This window comes from Delphinus delphis, chromosome 14 (genome assembly GCF_949987515.2).
Source record: "Delphinus delphis chromosome 14, mDelDel1.2, whole genome shotgun sequence".
Taxonomy (NCBI): domain Eukaryota; kingdom Metazoa; phylum Chordata; class Mammalia; order Artiodactyla; family Delphinidae; genus Delphinus; species Delphinus delphis.
Genome location: NC_082696.1, coordinates 59,936,764 through 59,952,243, shown reverse-complemented (window position 1 = coordinate 59,952,243; position 15,480 = coordinate 59,936,764). Strand labels below are relative to the sequence as shown.

The 15,480-nt window shown below is 36.4% G+C and overlaps 1 protein-coding gene across 1 annotated transcript in view; it reads right to left on the bottom strand.

The window, feature by feature from the left end:
- Positions 1-1,810: 1,810 nt before the first annotated feature.
- The window catches only part of MMS22L (MMS22 like, DNA repair protein), a 139,307-nt gene continuing 125,637 nt past the window's right edge, over positions 1,811-15,480 (bottom strand). The window contains exons 23-25 of the mRNA XM_060030211.1: positions 6,529-6,625; positions 4,970-5,137; positions 1,811-4,500 (exon numbers count right to left, since the gene is read on the bottom strand). Of these exons, the coding sequence (XP_059886194.1) occupies positions 4,407-4,500; positions 4,970-5,137; positions 6,529-6,625 (359 nt within the window). The 3' untranslated portion in view covers positions 1,811-4,406. The remainder of the gene's footprint in view (positions 4,501-4,969; positions 5,138-6,528; positions 6,626-15,480) is intronic.

Genomic DNA, 15,480 nt, shown 5'->3' with positions numbered 1-15,480 from the left:
CTTCTCAGTTTAACCACATGTATTACACTGTATACCCTTCAGCCATTACGATAGCTGAAAAATTAACTTTTCTTTGTTTTAGCGGAGTATAAAAGCAACAGGAATAATAAGATAAAAATTATTCCTGTAGGTAACACGGTTCATTTTTATTTTGGTTTTCAAAGAGTCAATCTGTCATAAAGAGGCAGTTGAATAATCACAGGTGCAGTGTAAGTTGAATATATACATTTTTTATTATATCTCATTACTATATACACAAATAACTTAAAGCATGCATATGCCCAGAATTTTTCTAAAAGCACAATCCACAAATGCAATGAACTGGATAACTATCAGCACACCAAAAACTTCAGTAAGCAGAAGTTGGTAAGTTCATTTGGTACTGATTTTGGTAATCTTACCAAACATAGTTTATCACAGAATCAAAATATAAATCTCATATCTTATTAAATATGTGAAAGAATATGCTATTTTGCTAGCTTCCCAAACCAACTGTTTTAAGCAAACAAAGCACGTTATTTATACTAGCATACTCTATACTTGACTGACAAGGCAATATTTTTAACCCTAGGAGGAGTAGGCAGGAGATCAGTTTTTGGAAAATGTAAGGTTTATGTAAAAAGTCTATCAGTCAAAAAGCAGTGGTTTAGTACAGAGAACACAGTTTTCGGTGAGGTTTCTATGATATCTATCTTTTATCTTTGAAACACAAGTGCTATGTTACTGTGTAGGATTAGGGAAGGTACGTTTCCTAAAGGCTTTTCCCAACTGCAAAGGCTCATCAAATTTTTATATGATATATAATCCTAGCAAAGGGGAAGTAAAAATAAAAACTGCCAAAGATTCTGTGAAAGTACATGGAAATGGGCTCATGTAATTGGTTAAGAACAAAGTAGGTTTAAAAATTTATGATGAAGCATGGAAGAAGATAAAAATAACAATGCATAATGAAAACACACACATAGTCTAACAACTCACAAATAATATTTTACTTACCCCCCAAAATAGAAAAAGTCAAATATGCTTAGTAAGAAAAGAAAAATATGCTAGGGATAAGTAAAGATATAAAAAGTTTTAAACTTTGAAACTCTTCTAATACAAATGAACAAAGTACTAAACGATTTTTGTGCAGCGACAATACTCCATGTTTTTTTCGTCCCCTATGGAAACCTAATTAAATGTTCAACTGAAATTTAAATCGTAACCAAATCTGTGTCTAATAAAGTCCTTTCATCACCCTGTTGTCTTTCAATCATCTCTTCTACACTCCATCTGATATTTTAAAGAAATTATTTGAGTGGAATAATTACATATCCAACATGTATATTTTAATTTTCTTCCTATTTAAGTGCCTTAAGGTTAGGTTTCTATAGAAATGATGGTATTCTAATTGGCAAACTGAGTGAGGCCCACAGCGTAGAATGAACATGTCATTCAGAGAAAGCAGCTAAGACAGTCTGCTTTCCTGCTTGAGGTAAGTTTGGAAACAGAAGGTATAGCGTCAGATGGCAGAAGCCTCCTGACTGAAGGGCTTGAATGTCAGCTTATTAACAATGGGAAGTAAATGGAGGTCCTTGAGCAGAAAAGTAAGAAGAAGAAAGAAGTATTTTAGGAACACTAATGTCAAAACTATGTGAAGAATAAATTTCAGGAGTCCAGAGATAAGAAGGAGATTATAGTACCCAATAGAAAAATGTTTGGATGCATGAAATGGCAAGAAGAAAAAAATCACAAGAGCCTATAAGGTGATCAAATGAAAAGTGGGGAGCAATGAATCCAAGAAATGTCACGGCTAAGTGACTTGGGAAAGTGGTGTATTCTCTGGGTAGAAAATGAAGGCATGAGCTAGACTGGAAACGAAGATGATACGGGCAGCTTGACATGTTGCCTTGAGATTTCAGGAGAATCCAACTAGACAGGTTTAGAGAAAAATTAGCACTACAGATAGAAAAAAATTATAAGCTAGTTTTATCAGTTCACTACTACAAGAATGTTGAGACAGAGCAGGTGAAGGGCTAGATCTTACCAGTAGGGACAAGAAAGAAGAACGTGTATGTAGGAAGGAGCGATACCGCTGAGGAAGGGATCAGAAGATAAAAGAAAATGCAATGTCACAGAGGCCCCAAAGACCAAGAAAAATGAGAACACATTCCAGATTTGGCCCAAAGAGAATGGCCTACCTTACAATGGTAGAAGCAGCCGCCTCAGGGATTACAGGGTTTTTAGGGGAAAAGGAACATTAACGAAGCAAGTATAGGTACTCTTTAGTCTGGAAATGGAAAAAGACAAGACTATAGTAATAATTTACGGGTCAGTGAAGATTCTTAAGAAATGAAACAGAGTCATACATATTCTTTTTTTCTTCAATAAAACAGCTTCTTTAAAACTTTACTGATACATAAATTTAAAAATACATATATATATACATACACAGGTATTGTTACAGACTTTTTCTTGTTACTGATTTTTTTATGTATAAACTTTAGTTATTCTTAGTATCTACAGCTATACACCCTAATGCATGATTCAGCAGCAGATTTTCTTAACCCTTAAAAAGTTTCATAAGCTAAGGAGCAAGATTCTCCAAGATATCTTTATCAATTTCCCTTGGGGGTGAAAAAATATATATATACACACATATATATACACACACACACACACAAACTCTTTAAAGGCATCCCATTGAATAGTTTAAATTTCAATTGCTATAACTTGCAAAATAATGCATCATTTATTTAATAAGTCACTATCGTAATGAAAAGAAACTCATTGCTATGAAGTCTTAGTAACCTTAAAGAGGCTTTCATTCATCCCATTTGTTGAATTAAAAACAGTTTATTTGGGGGGAAAATAAACCATTTATATGTCATGAAGTCCTTTAGACTTCACAGATTACAATTAGGAAAGGGCTATTATCTACAGTTTCCCGACTGCAATGCATTTCATTTTAAAAGATACTTCTTGAGTCAGAAAGGGTTGAAATGTTTTCCTGAAGGAATAGTAGAACCATGATAAACACTAGATACTCAAGAAAAAAAACAATAAATTATTTCAAACTTAGCAAACATGACATGTAAGAAAACATTGAAAAGAAGTGCGATCTTCATCTAGGACGTACCATTAGAGAAAGAGGAACAAAATTAGGAAGTGTTCTTCACCTTTGTGCATGAGATAGAGTGATCATGTCTGTACACCACCAAACAGAACATAGGTCAACAAATACTTTCACATACATTTAAATTATATGATTATAATTATAAATCAATTATCCCACTGATTCCTACCAGAACATTGTGAAATTTAAAAAAGGGTTATTATTCATTTTTCTCCATGAAGAAACTGAGGCTCAGAAAGGTTAAGAACTTGCTCAAGGTCACAAAGCAGAGCTGGGTTTGAGACCCAGGTGGGTTCCCAACACTAAGATTGGAGCTCTTTTTACCAAATAATGCTCATTAGAAAAAGGAGTCAAGGACAAAAGCCCAACTGGTGGAATGAATCTGAATGAAATAGTTAAAGGGTTGAGAGATGAGCTGCTACAGGAAACTAAACTGGCTCCCTTCAAACATGTAAGATGCTAGCTTATAAAAGGCTCTAATTGAAGACCAAGGAGATAAATCAGCTGACTTCTCAGACCTCTTCTGTTAATTTTGTAAACTTAAAAATTTCCAGAATATTATTTATTCTCTTTTCTTAAAGGCTTTTGTTTATCCTCCTCCTGATCTGTCTTTTAATGACAACTCCAAACGAAAGGATGAGTAGAGGAAAACATCTGGCAACCGTTGGAACCCAAGTATTGATATAAACACTGTTGGCCCAAGTTAAAAAAAAATACATATTATCTGTATAATCATTTAGCCAGATTCAGTCTCATTCCTCATAGAGTTAAGTGTGCTTTGTAAGGATTTTATTAACTTGCCTCACGCATAGTATAAAAAAGGATAACAAATATACTGTTCTATCTCCTGACCACCCCTCCAAAAAAAACCCAGCATAGGGCAGCCAGGTAATTTGAAATAGTATCATAATAAAATATAACTCATAAGAAAAGAAAAACAAAACAGAAATAAATTACTCACAAGGCAGAAAGTCACATTACAGTAAAATGGCCATGGATCAACCAGTACAAACCTGCTTAGACATACACACATAACACTCCCAGTTAGGAAAAGTTTCTTTAGTTTCACTAAAACCTCTTCAAAATAGAATGCAGTTTTACCAAGTTCGAAAGCTCCTATAACATATTTAATTAACTTTTATTTCCTTATTTATATACTTTATACTTACAGGTATGAAAGGAAAAAAATCCTAGAAAGTATTTTTAACAGAACATTATACAATTAATTAAAAGTAGGAGTCAGAATGGTGCAAAGTGACTTTAGATAGTTATAATTAATATTGAGGATGAATCACAAAATAGATTTAATATTATCATCTTGTAGTCTCTGTATCTCATCTTGTCCCACTTGTCCTAGGTGAGATAAAAGTTTGCTATAGGCTTCCCTATAAAGAAAAAAGAAAAGAAGACAGATATATATTTACTACATTTTCCACTATTTTTCATTTAAGTCTTTACAGACTGAGCCTGCTTGAATGTCTACTTGTCTATACACACCATACACAATGTAATTAAAGTACTTTGACTCTTTAACATACTACTTTTGGACATATGAATTATAGTATGAGTAATGACCCTTCTAAAACAATCTCTTTAGGAAATACAGACTTATACCCCCCCCCATGTTTCATTACTCTAAATAGTCCAGCATTATCTTCAGCTGGGTTGTAATCTATTAAAAAAAAAGCCTTGATCTATTTCTGACCAAAACCCATATTATCTAGTTGAGTCACTAATCTTATTCACTGGAACACACTCCAAATTTTTATAAGTGGAAAACAGGCCATTTCTAGAAAATGAATCTATATTTCATAATCATTGTCCAAAAGGATATAATCAAATTATCAAACATACCTTTGTGCAATATTTCTGCCAAGGCCCCATTTCTGCTCTGAACTCTTCAGAGATTGAGTAAGGGTTGAAATCAAGTGGATAACAACCTGTTGGTCCAATGCTGCTACTGTTTCTAAAATGCTGTAAATCTGATAATCATATCTCATACCATAATCCTCGATAAATTTCCTGAAAGTAAAACAAGTTACTTAGAATTACTTCTGGGGCAATTCCTTGGGCTGGTATCTGTATGGCAACAAGCTGTAACCTGAACACAAGAAAGATCATTTCATGTAAGATTACCATAAGGATTTAGATGCCATATGAACACTATTTAACACTTGAAAATAAAGAACAGAAATGGCTTCAGTATGAGCTATGAACAGAGTGGTGGCTTTAGGAGAAAGGGAAAGGGAAGAGCTGGAATCCCAGGAGGAAGAATAAGGGGGAAAAATCTAATCTCAGGGACTTTTTTGCTATAGTGTGCATGATGAAATCTAGATGGTCAGGATGTAGAAGAGACTAAAACAGCAGAGTCCAGTTTCCTAGTTATTTTGTATATCTTTTAGTTATTGCTAACTCTAGATAAATCAAACAATATATCTATGAGAAAAGCAAGTTATTTGAAATAATTTTTATATTCTTTAACCGATCAAGAGACTTTAGACCCATAGAAGACCTTTTATTAATAAGAATTATATATTTTAATCCTAAAATTTCCACTCTCTCCCCCCAAGAAAATAAAAGTCACCTAGCTCAATAAATTGTACTTAACAAACATGCAATCTTTGTTCATATAAAATCCTTCCTCCTCTTAGGGTTTTACAGTTTTCATAAATCCAGTATTTATTTCAAATGATCACAATTTAAATAAACTGTAAACAACTGACAAGTGCCAACTATGTGATGAGAAAGAAAACTGAGGAATCAAAAATCTAACACAGAATGAAGGAAATGGACCCAAACTATTTATCACGGTAGTGCTAGGGTAGAGATACATGAAATAAAGGCGAACTGGTAGAAACTGTGAGAAAGAAATACTTAAAAGTACTGCCCTAACAGAAAGCATAAGACTCTATAGGGTGCAAGGCAGGAAAATAAAAACAAAACAGAAAATGTTTCTCAAGTTGCAGTTATTCTTGTGAAGGAACAACAGATCTACAAAGTCTATGCTTCACAATTACATACAATGGAGCTTTCTGGGTCCACAGCATCTAAAGTGAGTAGGAAAACCAGTGACAGGCACTTTCACAGTGGATCCTGAGTAGCATGTTTAGCAGCTCCAAAGCCTGTACACCTGTCATCATGACTCACGTTTCCCACTTTTTCCTCTTAAACACATGCAAGAATCTTCCTTACTAAATTCTCAGGTAATTTTACGTCAGCTCACTTATCTTTCTCCTTGGTACTTTTATTTTTTAATAAAACAACATAGCAAAACCACTGCCAAAAATACAATAATTGAAACTACAAACAAGTAGTAACACATTATGTTTTGGATAATTAGTTATTTAAAAAACATGTTGGCTGTCAAATGGCTGGCAATAGTCTTCTTGCCAGTTGGCATATTTTCCAGTTACCTAAACACAGAAGTCAGCTGGGTGGCAGGTTCTCCTCCTGACCCCACTTGGCAGGCTTTGACCATGTATTGCAGGTTCTCGGTGGCCAGCCTTTTAACTAGGAGGAAAATTTACAGCATTACACATTTTGTCTGGTTTGACCATCTGGATCCTCATTTTTATGAGCGCTCTAGATTTAGAAAAACATGTTGTTTTCTTAAAGTATCTACATGCTTTTTTGTTATTTTTCAAAGCGAAACAGTTATGAGCTTTTGTTTTGTTCTAAAGTCTCCCTATCTTCCATTTTAAGAAAATATAAAACACTTAACAAATCTATTTTTTACAACCCTGTAACTGAAAAAACACATGTGAAGATAAGTCTTTCTGTTAGAAAAGAGCCCATATTCAAAAACACTCCTGTATCCTAACCTTGCAAACACTGTTACATACTGATTAAAGATAACCTTTAATAATTCAGCTGATTTAGAGACAAGCAGGTTGATTTTTTTAATTCATAAGCATATTCCTCCCACTAACAAACATATATGTAGAAAATTAGAAACAGTTTACCTTCACTTAAAATTAGCAATATATATATATAAAATCAACTATTTGTGATGTTAATTTTGTTTTGAAAGAGAGCAAAGTTACAAAAAGAACATTTATGTTCTTTCAGTATTTAACCAAATCCTTTACAACTGTGCACTTGTACATAAAAACGGCAACAACAAAAAAAATCAACAAAGAATGTAGAAAATTCACCATGTTCCAAATGCTAATACATTTTTGTTATGCTGTTTTTGGAACATTAAATATAAGTAGCTGGGGAAAAAATTACTTTCTCTAAGAACAAGGAAAATTTAAGAAACTGTAATCCACTACGGCAAGAGTACAAAACATGTGATGCACATGAAGTTAAATTAATTAAAATAAAGTAGCAGATAATGTTTTCCATAGCATGACGATAGTGGATAAGGAAGATATAGCATACTTGTCTTTATTGAGCAAATAAGTTCTCATATTAGATGCAATCCTAAAGCCAATATAACTGTGTCTTTTTAAAGATGTTTTCTTGAAAAAAACAAAAACAAAACCCACAAGTTCTTCTGTGGAAAAAGTACCAGAACATGAAGAAATAGCCTTCACAAACTATTAACAGTAAGCATTGTTTTTTTAAAAATAACAGCTTTATTGAGGTATAATTCACACATGAAAACCAACCTTTTAAAGTGTACAACTCATTGGTTTTTAGTATATTCATAAGAACTTTGAAGTTATCACCACTATCTAATTTCAGAACATTTTCATCACCTCCCCCCAAAACCTTACACCTATTAGCAATCTTTCCCCATTTTCTTCCTCGCCCAGTCTCCGGAGGCACTGATCTTTCTGTCTCTATGGATTGTCTATTCTGGGAATTTCATATAGATGGAATCATACAACATGTGGTCTTATGTGACTGCTTTCTTTTCACTCAGCATAACGTTTTTTTTGTTTTTGTTTTTGTTTCACTTAAAAACTTTTATTTATTTATTTTTGATTATACAATGCAGTGTTATCAACTATAGTTTCTAACCTATCCTTTAGATTCTCAGACCTTATTCATCCTATAACTGGAAGTTCATACACTTTTTTTTAAAACATTTTTATTGGAATAAAATTGCTTTACAAATGGTGTTGTTAGTTTCTGCTTTATAACAAAATGAATCAGTTATACATATACTTATTTCCCATATCTCTTCCCTCTTGCATCTCCCTCCCTCCCACCCTCCCTATCCCACCCTTCTAGCTGGTCACAAAGCACTGAGCTGATCTCCCTGTGTTCCGCGACTGCTTCCCACTAGCTAGCTATTTTACATTTGGTGGTGTATATATATCCATATACACACCATTCTCTCACTTTGTCTCAGCTTACCCTTCCCCCTCCCCATGTCCTCAAGCCCATCCTCTAGTAGGTCTACGTCTTTATTCCTGTCTTGTCCCTAGGTTCTTCATGACTTTTTTTTTTTACATTCCATATATATGTGTTAGCATACAATATTTGTTGCTGTCTTTCTGACTAACTTCACTCTGTATGACAGACTCTAGGTCCATCCACCTCACTACAAATAACTCAATTTCGTTTTTTTATGGCTGAGTAATATTCCATTGTATATATGTGCAACATATTTATCCATTCATCTGATGATGGACACTTACGTTGCTTCCACGTCCTGGCTATTGTAAAAAGAGCTGCAGTGAACATTGTGGTGCATGACTCTTTTTTGAATTATGGTTTTCTCAGGGTATATTCCCAGTAGTGGGATTGCTGGGTTGTATGGTAGTTCTATTTTTAGTTTTTTAAGGAACCTTCATACTGTTCTCCATAGTGGCTGTATCAATTTACATTCCCACCAACAGTGTATGAGGGTTCCCTTTTCTCCACACCCTCTCCAACATTTATTGTTTGTAGATTTTTTGATGATGGCCATTCTGACCGCTGTGAGATGATATTGCATCGTAGTTTTGCTTTGCATTTCTCTAATGATAAAAGATGTTGAGCATTCTTTCATGTGTTTGTTGGCAATCTGTATATCTTCTTTGGAGAAATGTCTGTTTAGGTCTTCTGCCCATTTTTGGATTGGGTTTTTTTTTCTTTTTTTTTTTTTGATAATGAGCTGCATGAGCTGCCTGTAAATTTTGGAGATTAATCCTTTGTCAGTTGCTTCATTGGCAAATATTTTCTCCCATTCTAAGGGTTGTCTTTTGGTCTTGTTTATGGTTTCCTTTGCTGTGCAAAAGCTTTGAAGTTTCATTAGGTCCCATTTGTTCTTATTTTGATTTCTCTAGGAGGTGGGGCAAAAAGGATCTTGCTGTGACTGATGTCACAAAGGGTTCTGCCTATGGTTTCCTCTAAGAGTTTGATAGTGTCTGACCTTACATTTAGGTCTGTAATCCATTTTGAGTTTATTTTTGTGTATGGTGTTAGGGAGTGTTCTAATTTCATTCTTTTACATGTAGCTGTCCAGTTTTCCCAGCACCACTTATTGAAGAGGCTGTCTTTTCTCCATTGTATATTCTTGCCTCCTTAATCAAAGACAAGGGGACCATATGTGTGTGGGTTTATCTCTGGGCTTCCCATCCTGTTCCATTGATCTATATTTCTGTTTTTGTGCCAGTACCAGACTGTCTTGATTACTGTAGCTTTATAGTATAGTCTGAAGTCAGGGAGCTTGATTCCTCCAGCTCCATTTTTCGTTCTCAAGATTGATTTGGCTATTCGGGGTCTTTTGTGTTTCCATACAAATTGTGAATTTTTTTGTTCTAGTTCTGTGAAAAATGCTAAGGGTAGTCTGATAGGGATTGCATTGAATCTGTAGATTGGTTTGGGGGTAGTATAGTCATTTTCACAATGTTGATTTTTCCAATCCGAGAACATGGTATATCTCTGAATCTATTTGTGTCACCGTTAATTTCTTTCATCAGTGTCTTATAATTTTCTGCATACAGGGCTTTTGTCTCCTTAGGTAGGTTTATTCCTAGGTATTTTATTCTTTTTGTTGCAATGGTAAATGGGAGTGTTTTCTTGATTTCACTTTCAGTTTTTTCATCGTTAGTGTATAGGAATGCAAGAGATTTCTGTGCATTAATTTTGTATCCTGCTACTTTACAAATTCATTGATTAGCTCTAGTAGTTTTCTGGTAGCATCTTTAAGATTCTCTATGTACAGTATCATGTCATCTGCCAACAGTGACAGCTTTACGTCTTCTTTTCCGATTTGGATTCCTTTTATTTCTTTCTCTTCTCTGATTGCTGTGGCTAAAAGTTCCAAAACTATGTTGAATAACAGTGGTGAGAGTGGGAAACACCTTGTCTTGTTTCTGATATTAGTGGAAATGGCTTTAGTTTTTCACCATTGCGTACGATGTTGGCTGTGGGTTTGTCATCCATGGCCTTATTTTGTTGAGGTAAGTTCCTGCTATGCCTACTTTCTGGAGGGTTTTTATCATAAGTGGGTGTTGAATTTTGTCAAAAGCTTTCTCTGCATCTATTGAGATGATCATATGGTTTTTCTCCTTCAGTTTGTTAAAATGGTGTATCACATTGATTGATCTGCGTATACTGAAGAATCCTTGCATTCCTGGGATAAACCCCACTTGATCATGGTATATGATCCTTTTAATGTGCTGTTGGATTCTGTTTGCTAGTATTTTTGCATCTATGTTAATCAGTGATATTAGTCTGTAGTATTCTTTTTTGGTGACATCTTTGTCTGGTTTTGGAATCAGGGTGATGGTGGCGGCCTCACAGAATAAGTTTGGGAGTGTTCCTCCCTCTGCTATATTTTGGAAGAGTTTGAGAAGGATAGCTGTTAGCTCTTCTCTAAATGTTTGATAGAATTCGCCTGGTGAAGCCATCTGGTCCTGGGCTTTTGTTTGTTGGAAGATTTTTAATCACAGTTTCAATTTCAGTGCTTGTGATTGGTCTGTTCATATTTTCTATTTCTTCCTGCTTCAGTTTCAGAACCTTGTGCATTTCTACGAATTTGTCCATTTCTTCCAGGTTTTCCATTTTATTGGCATATAGTTGCTTGTAGTAATCTCTCATGATCCTTTGCGTTCTGCAATGTCAGTTGTTACTTCCCCTTTTTCATTTCTATTGATTTGATTCTTCTCGGTTTTTTCTTGATGAGTCCGGCTAATGATTAATTTTGTTTACCTTCTCAAAGAACCAGCTTTTAGTTTTATTGATCTTTACCATCATTTCTTTTTCATTTATTTCTGATCTGATGTTTATGATTTATTTCCTTCTGCTAACTTTGGGTTTTTTTTGTTCTTCTTTCTTTAATTGCTTTAGGTGTAAGCTTAGGTTGTTCATTTGAGATGTCCCTTGTTTCTTAAGGTAGGATTGTATTGCTATAAACTTCCCTCTTACAACTGCTTTTGCTGAATCCCATAGGTTTTGGGTCACTGTGTTTCCACTGTAATTTTTTTCTAGGTATTTTTTGATTTCCTCTGATTTCTTCAGTGATCTCTTGGTTATTAAGTAGTGCCTTGTTTAGCCTCCATGTGTTTGTATCTTTTACAGATTTTTTCCTGTAATTGATATCTAGTCTCATAGCATTGTGGTCAGAAAAGATACTTGATATGATTTCAATTTTCTTAAATTTACCTAGGCTTTATTTGTGACCCAAGATATGATCTATCCTGGAGAACGTTTCATGAGCAATTGAGAAGAAAGTGTATTCTGTTGTTTTTGGATGGAAGGTCCTATAAATATCAAATAAGTCCATCTTGTTTAATGTATCACTTAAACCTTGTGTTTCCTTATTTATTTTCTTTTTGGATGATCTGTCATTGGTGAAAGTGGGGTGTTAAAGTCCCCTACTATGATTGTGTTACTGTCAATTTCCTCTTTTATGGCCGTTAGCATTTGCCTTATGTATTGAGGTGCTCCTATATTGGGTGTATAAACATTTACAATTGTTATATCTTTTTCTTGGATTTATCTCTTGATCATTATGTAGTGTCCTTTTTGTCTCTTGTAATAGTCTTTGTTTTAAAGTCTATTTTGTCTGAGAATTGCTACTCCAGCTTTCTTTTGATTTCCATTTGCATGGAACATCTTTTTCCATCCTCTCACTTTCAGTCTGTATGTGTCCCTAGGTCTGAAGTGCGTCTCTTGTAGACAGCATATATACGGGTGTTGTTTTCGTATCCATTCAGCCAGTCTATGTCTTTTGGTTGGAGCATTTCATCCATTTACATTTAAGGTAATTATTGATATGTATGTTCCTATTACCATTTTCTTAATTGTTTGGGGTTTGTTATTGTAGGTCTTTTCCTTCTCTTGTGTTTCCTGCCTAGAGAAGCTCCTTTAGCATTTGTTGTAAAGCTGGTTTGGTTGTGCTGAATTCTCTTAGCTTTTGCTTGTCTGTAAAGGTTTTAATATCTCTGTCAAATATGAATGAGATCCTTGCTGGATAGAGTAATCTTGATTGTAGGTTTTTCCCTTTCATCACTGTAAATATGTCCTGCTACTCCTTTCTGGCTTTGCAGAGTTTCTGCTAAAAGATCAGCTGTTAACCTTATGGGGATTCCCTTGTATGGTAGTTGTTGTTTTTCCCTTGCTGCTTTTAATATATTTTTTGTATTTAATTTTGATAGTTTGATTAATATGTGTCTTGGCATGTTTCTCCTTGGATTTATCCTGTATGGGACTCTCTGGACTTGATTAACTATTTCCTTTCCCATATTAGGGAAGTTTCCAACTATAATCTCTTCAAATATTTTCTCAGTCCCTTTCTTTTTCTCTTCTTCTTCTGGGACCCCTATAATTCGAACGTTGGTGTGTTTAATATTGTCCCAGAGGTCTCTGAGACTGTTCTCAATTCTTTTCATTCTTTTTTCTTTATTCTGCTCTGCAGTAGTTATTTCCACTATTTTATCTTCCAGGTCACTTATCCATTCTTCTGCCTCAGTTATTCTGCTATTGATCCCTTCTAGAGAATTTTTAATTTCATTTATTGTGCTGTTCATCATTGTTTGTTTGCTGTTTAGTTCTTCTAGGTCTTTTGTTAAACGTTTCTTGTATTTTCTCCATTCTATTTCTAAGATTTTGGATCATCTTGACTATCATTATTCTGATTTCTTTTTCAGGTAGACTGCCTATTTCCTCTTCATTTGTTAGGTCTGGTGGGTTTTTGCCTTGCTCCTTCATCTGCTGTGCATTTCTTTGTCTTCTCATTTTGCTTAACTTACTGTGTTTAGGGTCTCCTTTTCGCAGGCTGCAGGTTCGTAGTTCCCATTGTTTTTGGTGTCTGCCCCCAGTGGCTAAAGTTGGTTCAGTGGTTTTTGTAGGTTTCCTGGTGGAGGGGACTAGTGCCTGTGTTCTGGTGGATGAGGCTGGATCTTGTCTTTCTGGTGGGTAGGTCCACGTCTGGTGGTGTGTTTTTGGGTGTCTGTGACCTTATGATTTTAGGCAGCCTCTGTGCTAATAGGTGGGGTTGTGTTCCTGTCTTGCTAGTTGTTTGGCATAGGGTGTCCAGCACTGTATCTTGCTGGTCGTTGAGTGGAGCTGGGTGTTGGCATTGACATGGAGATCTTTGGGAGATTTTCGCTGTTTGATGTTATGTGGAGTTGGGAGGTCTCTGGTGTACCAATGTCCTGAACTTGGCTCTCCTACCTAAGAGGCACAGCCCTGACGCCTGGCTGGGGCACCAAAAACCTGTCATCCACATGGCTCAGAATAAAAGGGAAAAAAAAGAAGGAAAGAAAGAAAAAGATAAAAAAAAAAAAGGTATTAAAATAAAAAACAAAAAATAATTATTAAAAAAATTTTTTAAAGTAATTAAGAAAAGAAAGAAAGAACAACCAAACCAAAAAAACAGATCCACTAATAATAAGCACTGAACACTATACTAAAAAAAAAAACAAAAACGGACAGACAGAACCCTAGGATAAATGGTAAAAGCAAAGGTATACAGACAAAAATCACACACAGAAGCATACGCATACACACTCACAAAAAGAGAAAAAGGGAAAAATAAAAAATATATATATATCGTTGCTCCCAAAGTCCATCTCCTCAATTTGGGATGATGATGTTGTCTATTCAGGTATTCCACAGATGCAGGGTACATCAAGTTGACTGTGTAGATTTAATCTGCTGCTCCTGAGGCTGCTGGGAGAGGTTTCCCTTTCTCTTCTTTGTTCCCACAGCTCCTGGGGTTCAGCTTTGGATTTGGCCCCGCCTCTGCATGTAGGTTGCCTGAGGGCATCTGTTCTTCCCTTAGACAGGACGGGGTTAAAGGAGCAGGTGATTTGGGGGCTCTGGCTCACTCAGGCCAGGGGGAGGGAGGGGCACGGAGTGCGGGCGAGCCTGCAGCAGCAGAGGCCGGTGTGACGCTGCAACAGCCTGAGGAGCGCCGTGTTTTCTCCCGGGGAAGTCATCCCTGGATCACTGGACCCTGGTAGTGGCGGGCTACACAGCCTCACGGGAGGGGAGGTGTGGAGAGTGACCTGTGCTTGCACACAGGCTTCTTGGTGGCTGCAGTAGCAGCCTTAGCGTCTCATGCCTGTCTCTGGAGCTCCTTTAAATGGCATTCTTAATCCCCTCTCCTCGTGCACCAGGAAACAAAGAGGGAAGAAACAGTCTCTTGCCTCTTTGGTAGCTCCAGACTCCTTCCCGGGCTCCCTCCCGGCTGCCGTGGCACACTAGCCCCTTCAGGCTGTGTTCACGCAGCCAACCCCAGTCCTCTCCCTGGGATCTGACCTCCGAAGCCCGAGCCTCAGCTCCCAGATCCTGCCCGCCCTGGCAGGTGAGCAGACAAGCCTGTCGGGCTGGTGAGTGCTGCTCGGCACCAATCCTCTGGGCGGGAATCTCTCCGCTTTGCCCTCCACACTCCTGTTGCTGTGCTCTCCTCTGTGGCTCCGAAGCTTCCCCCTCCGCCACCCCGTCTCCGCCCACGAAGGGGCTTCCTAGTGTGTGGAAACCTTTCCTCCTTACACAGCTCCCTCCCACTGGTGCAGGTCCTGTGCCTATTCTTTTATCTGTTTTTTCTTTTTTCTTTTGCCCTACCCAGGTACATGGGGAGTTTCTTGCCTTTTGGAAGGTCTGAAGTCTTCTGCCAGTGTTCAGTAGGTGTTCTGTAGGAGCTGTTCCATGTGTAGATGTATTTCTGATGTATTTGTGGGGAGGAAGGTGATCTCCACATCTTACTCTTCCGCCATCTTGAAGGAAGTTCATCCAGCATAATGTTTTAAGGTTCATCCATGTTATAGAATGCGTTAGTACTTCAATCCTTTTCATGGTTGAATATATTCCACTGTATGGATTTACTTCATCTTGCTTATCAATTCATTAGTTGATGGACATTTGGGTTGTTTCCATTTTGGGGCTATTATGGATAACACTGCAATAAGCATTAGTGTACAGGGTTTTTAAAAAAATATCTGTCATCTTTATTTCTTTAATTGAACTGAGCATTTCTT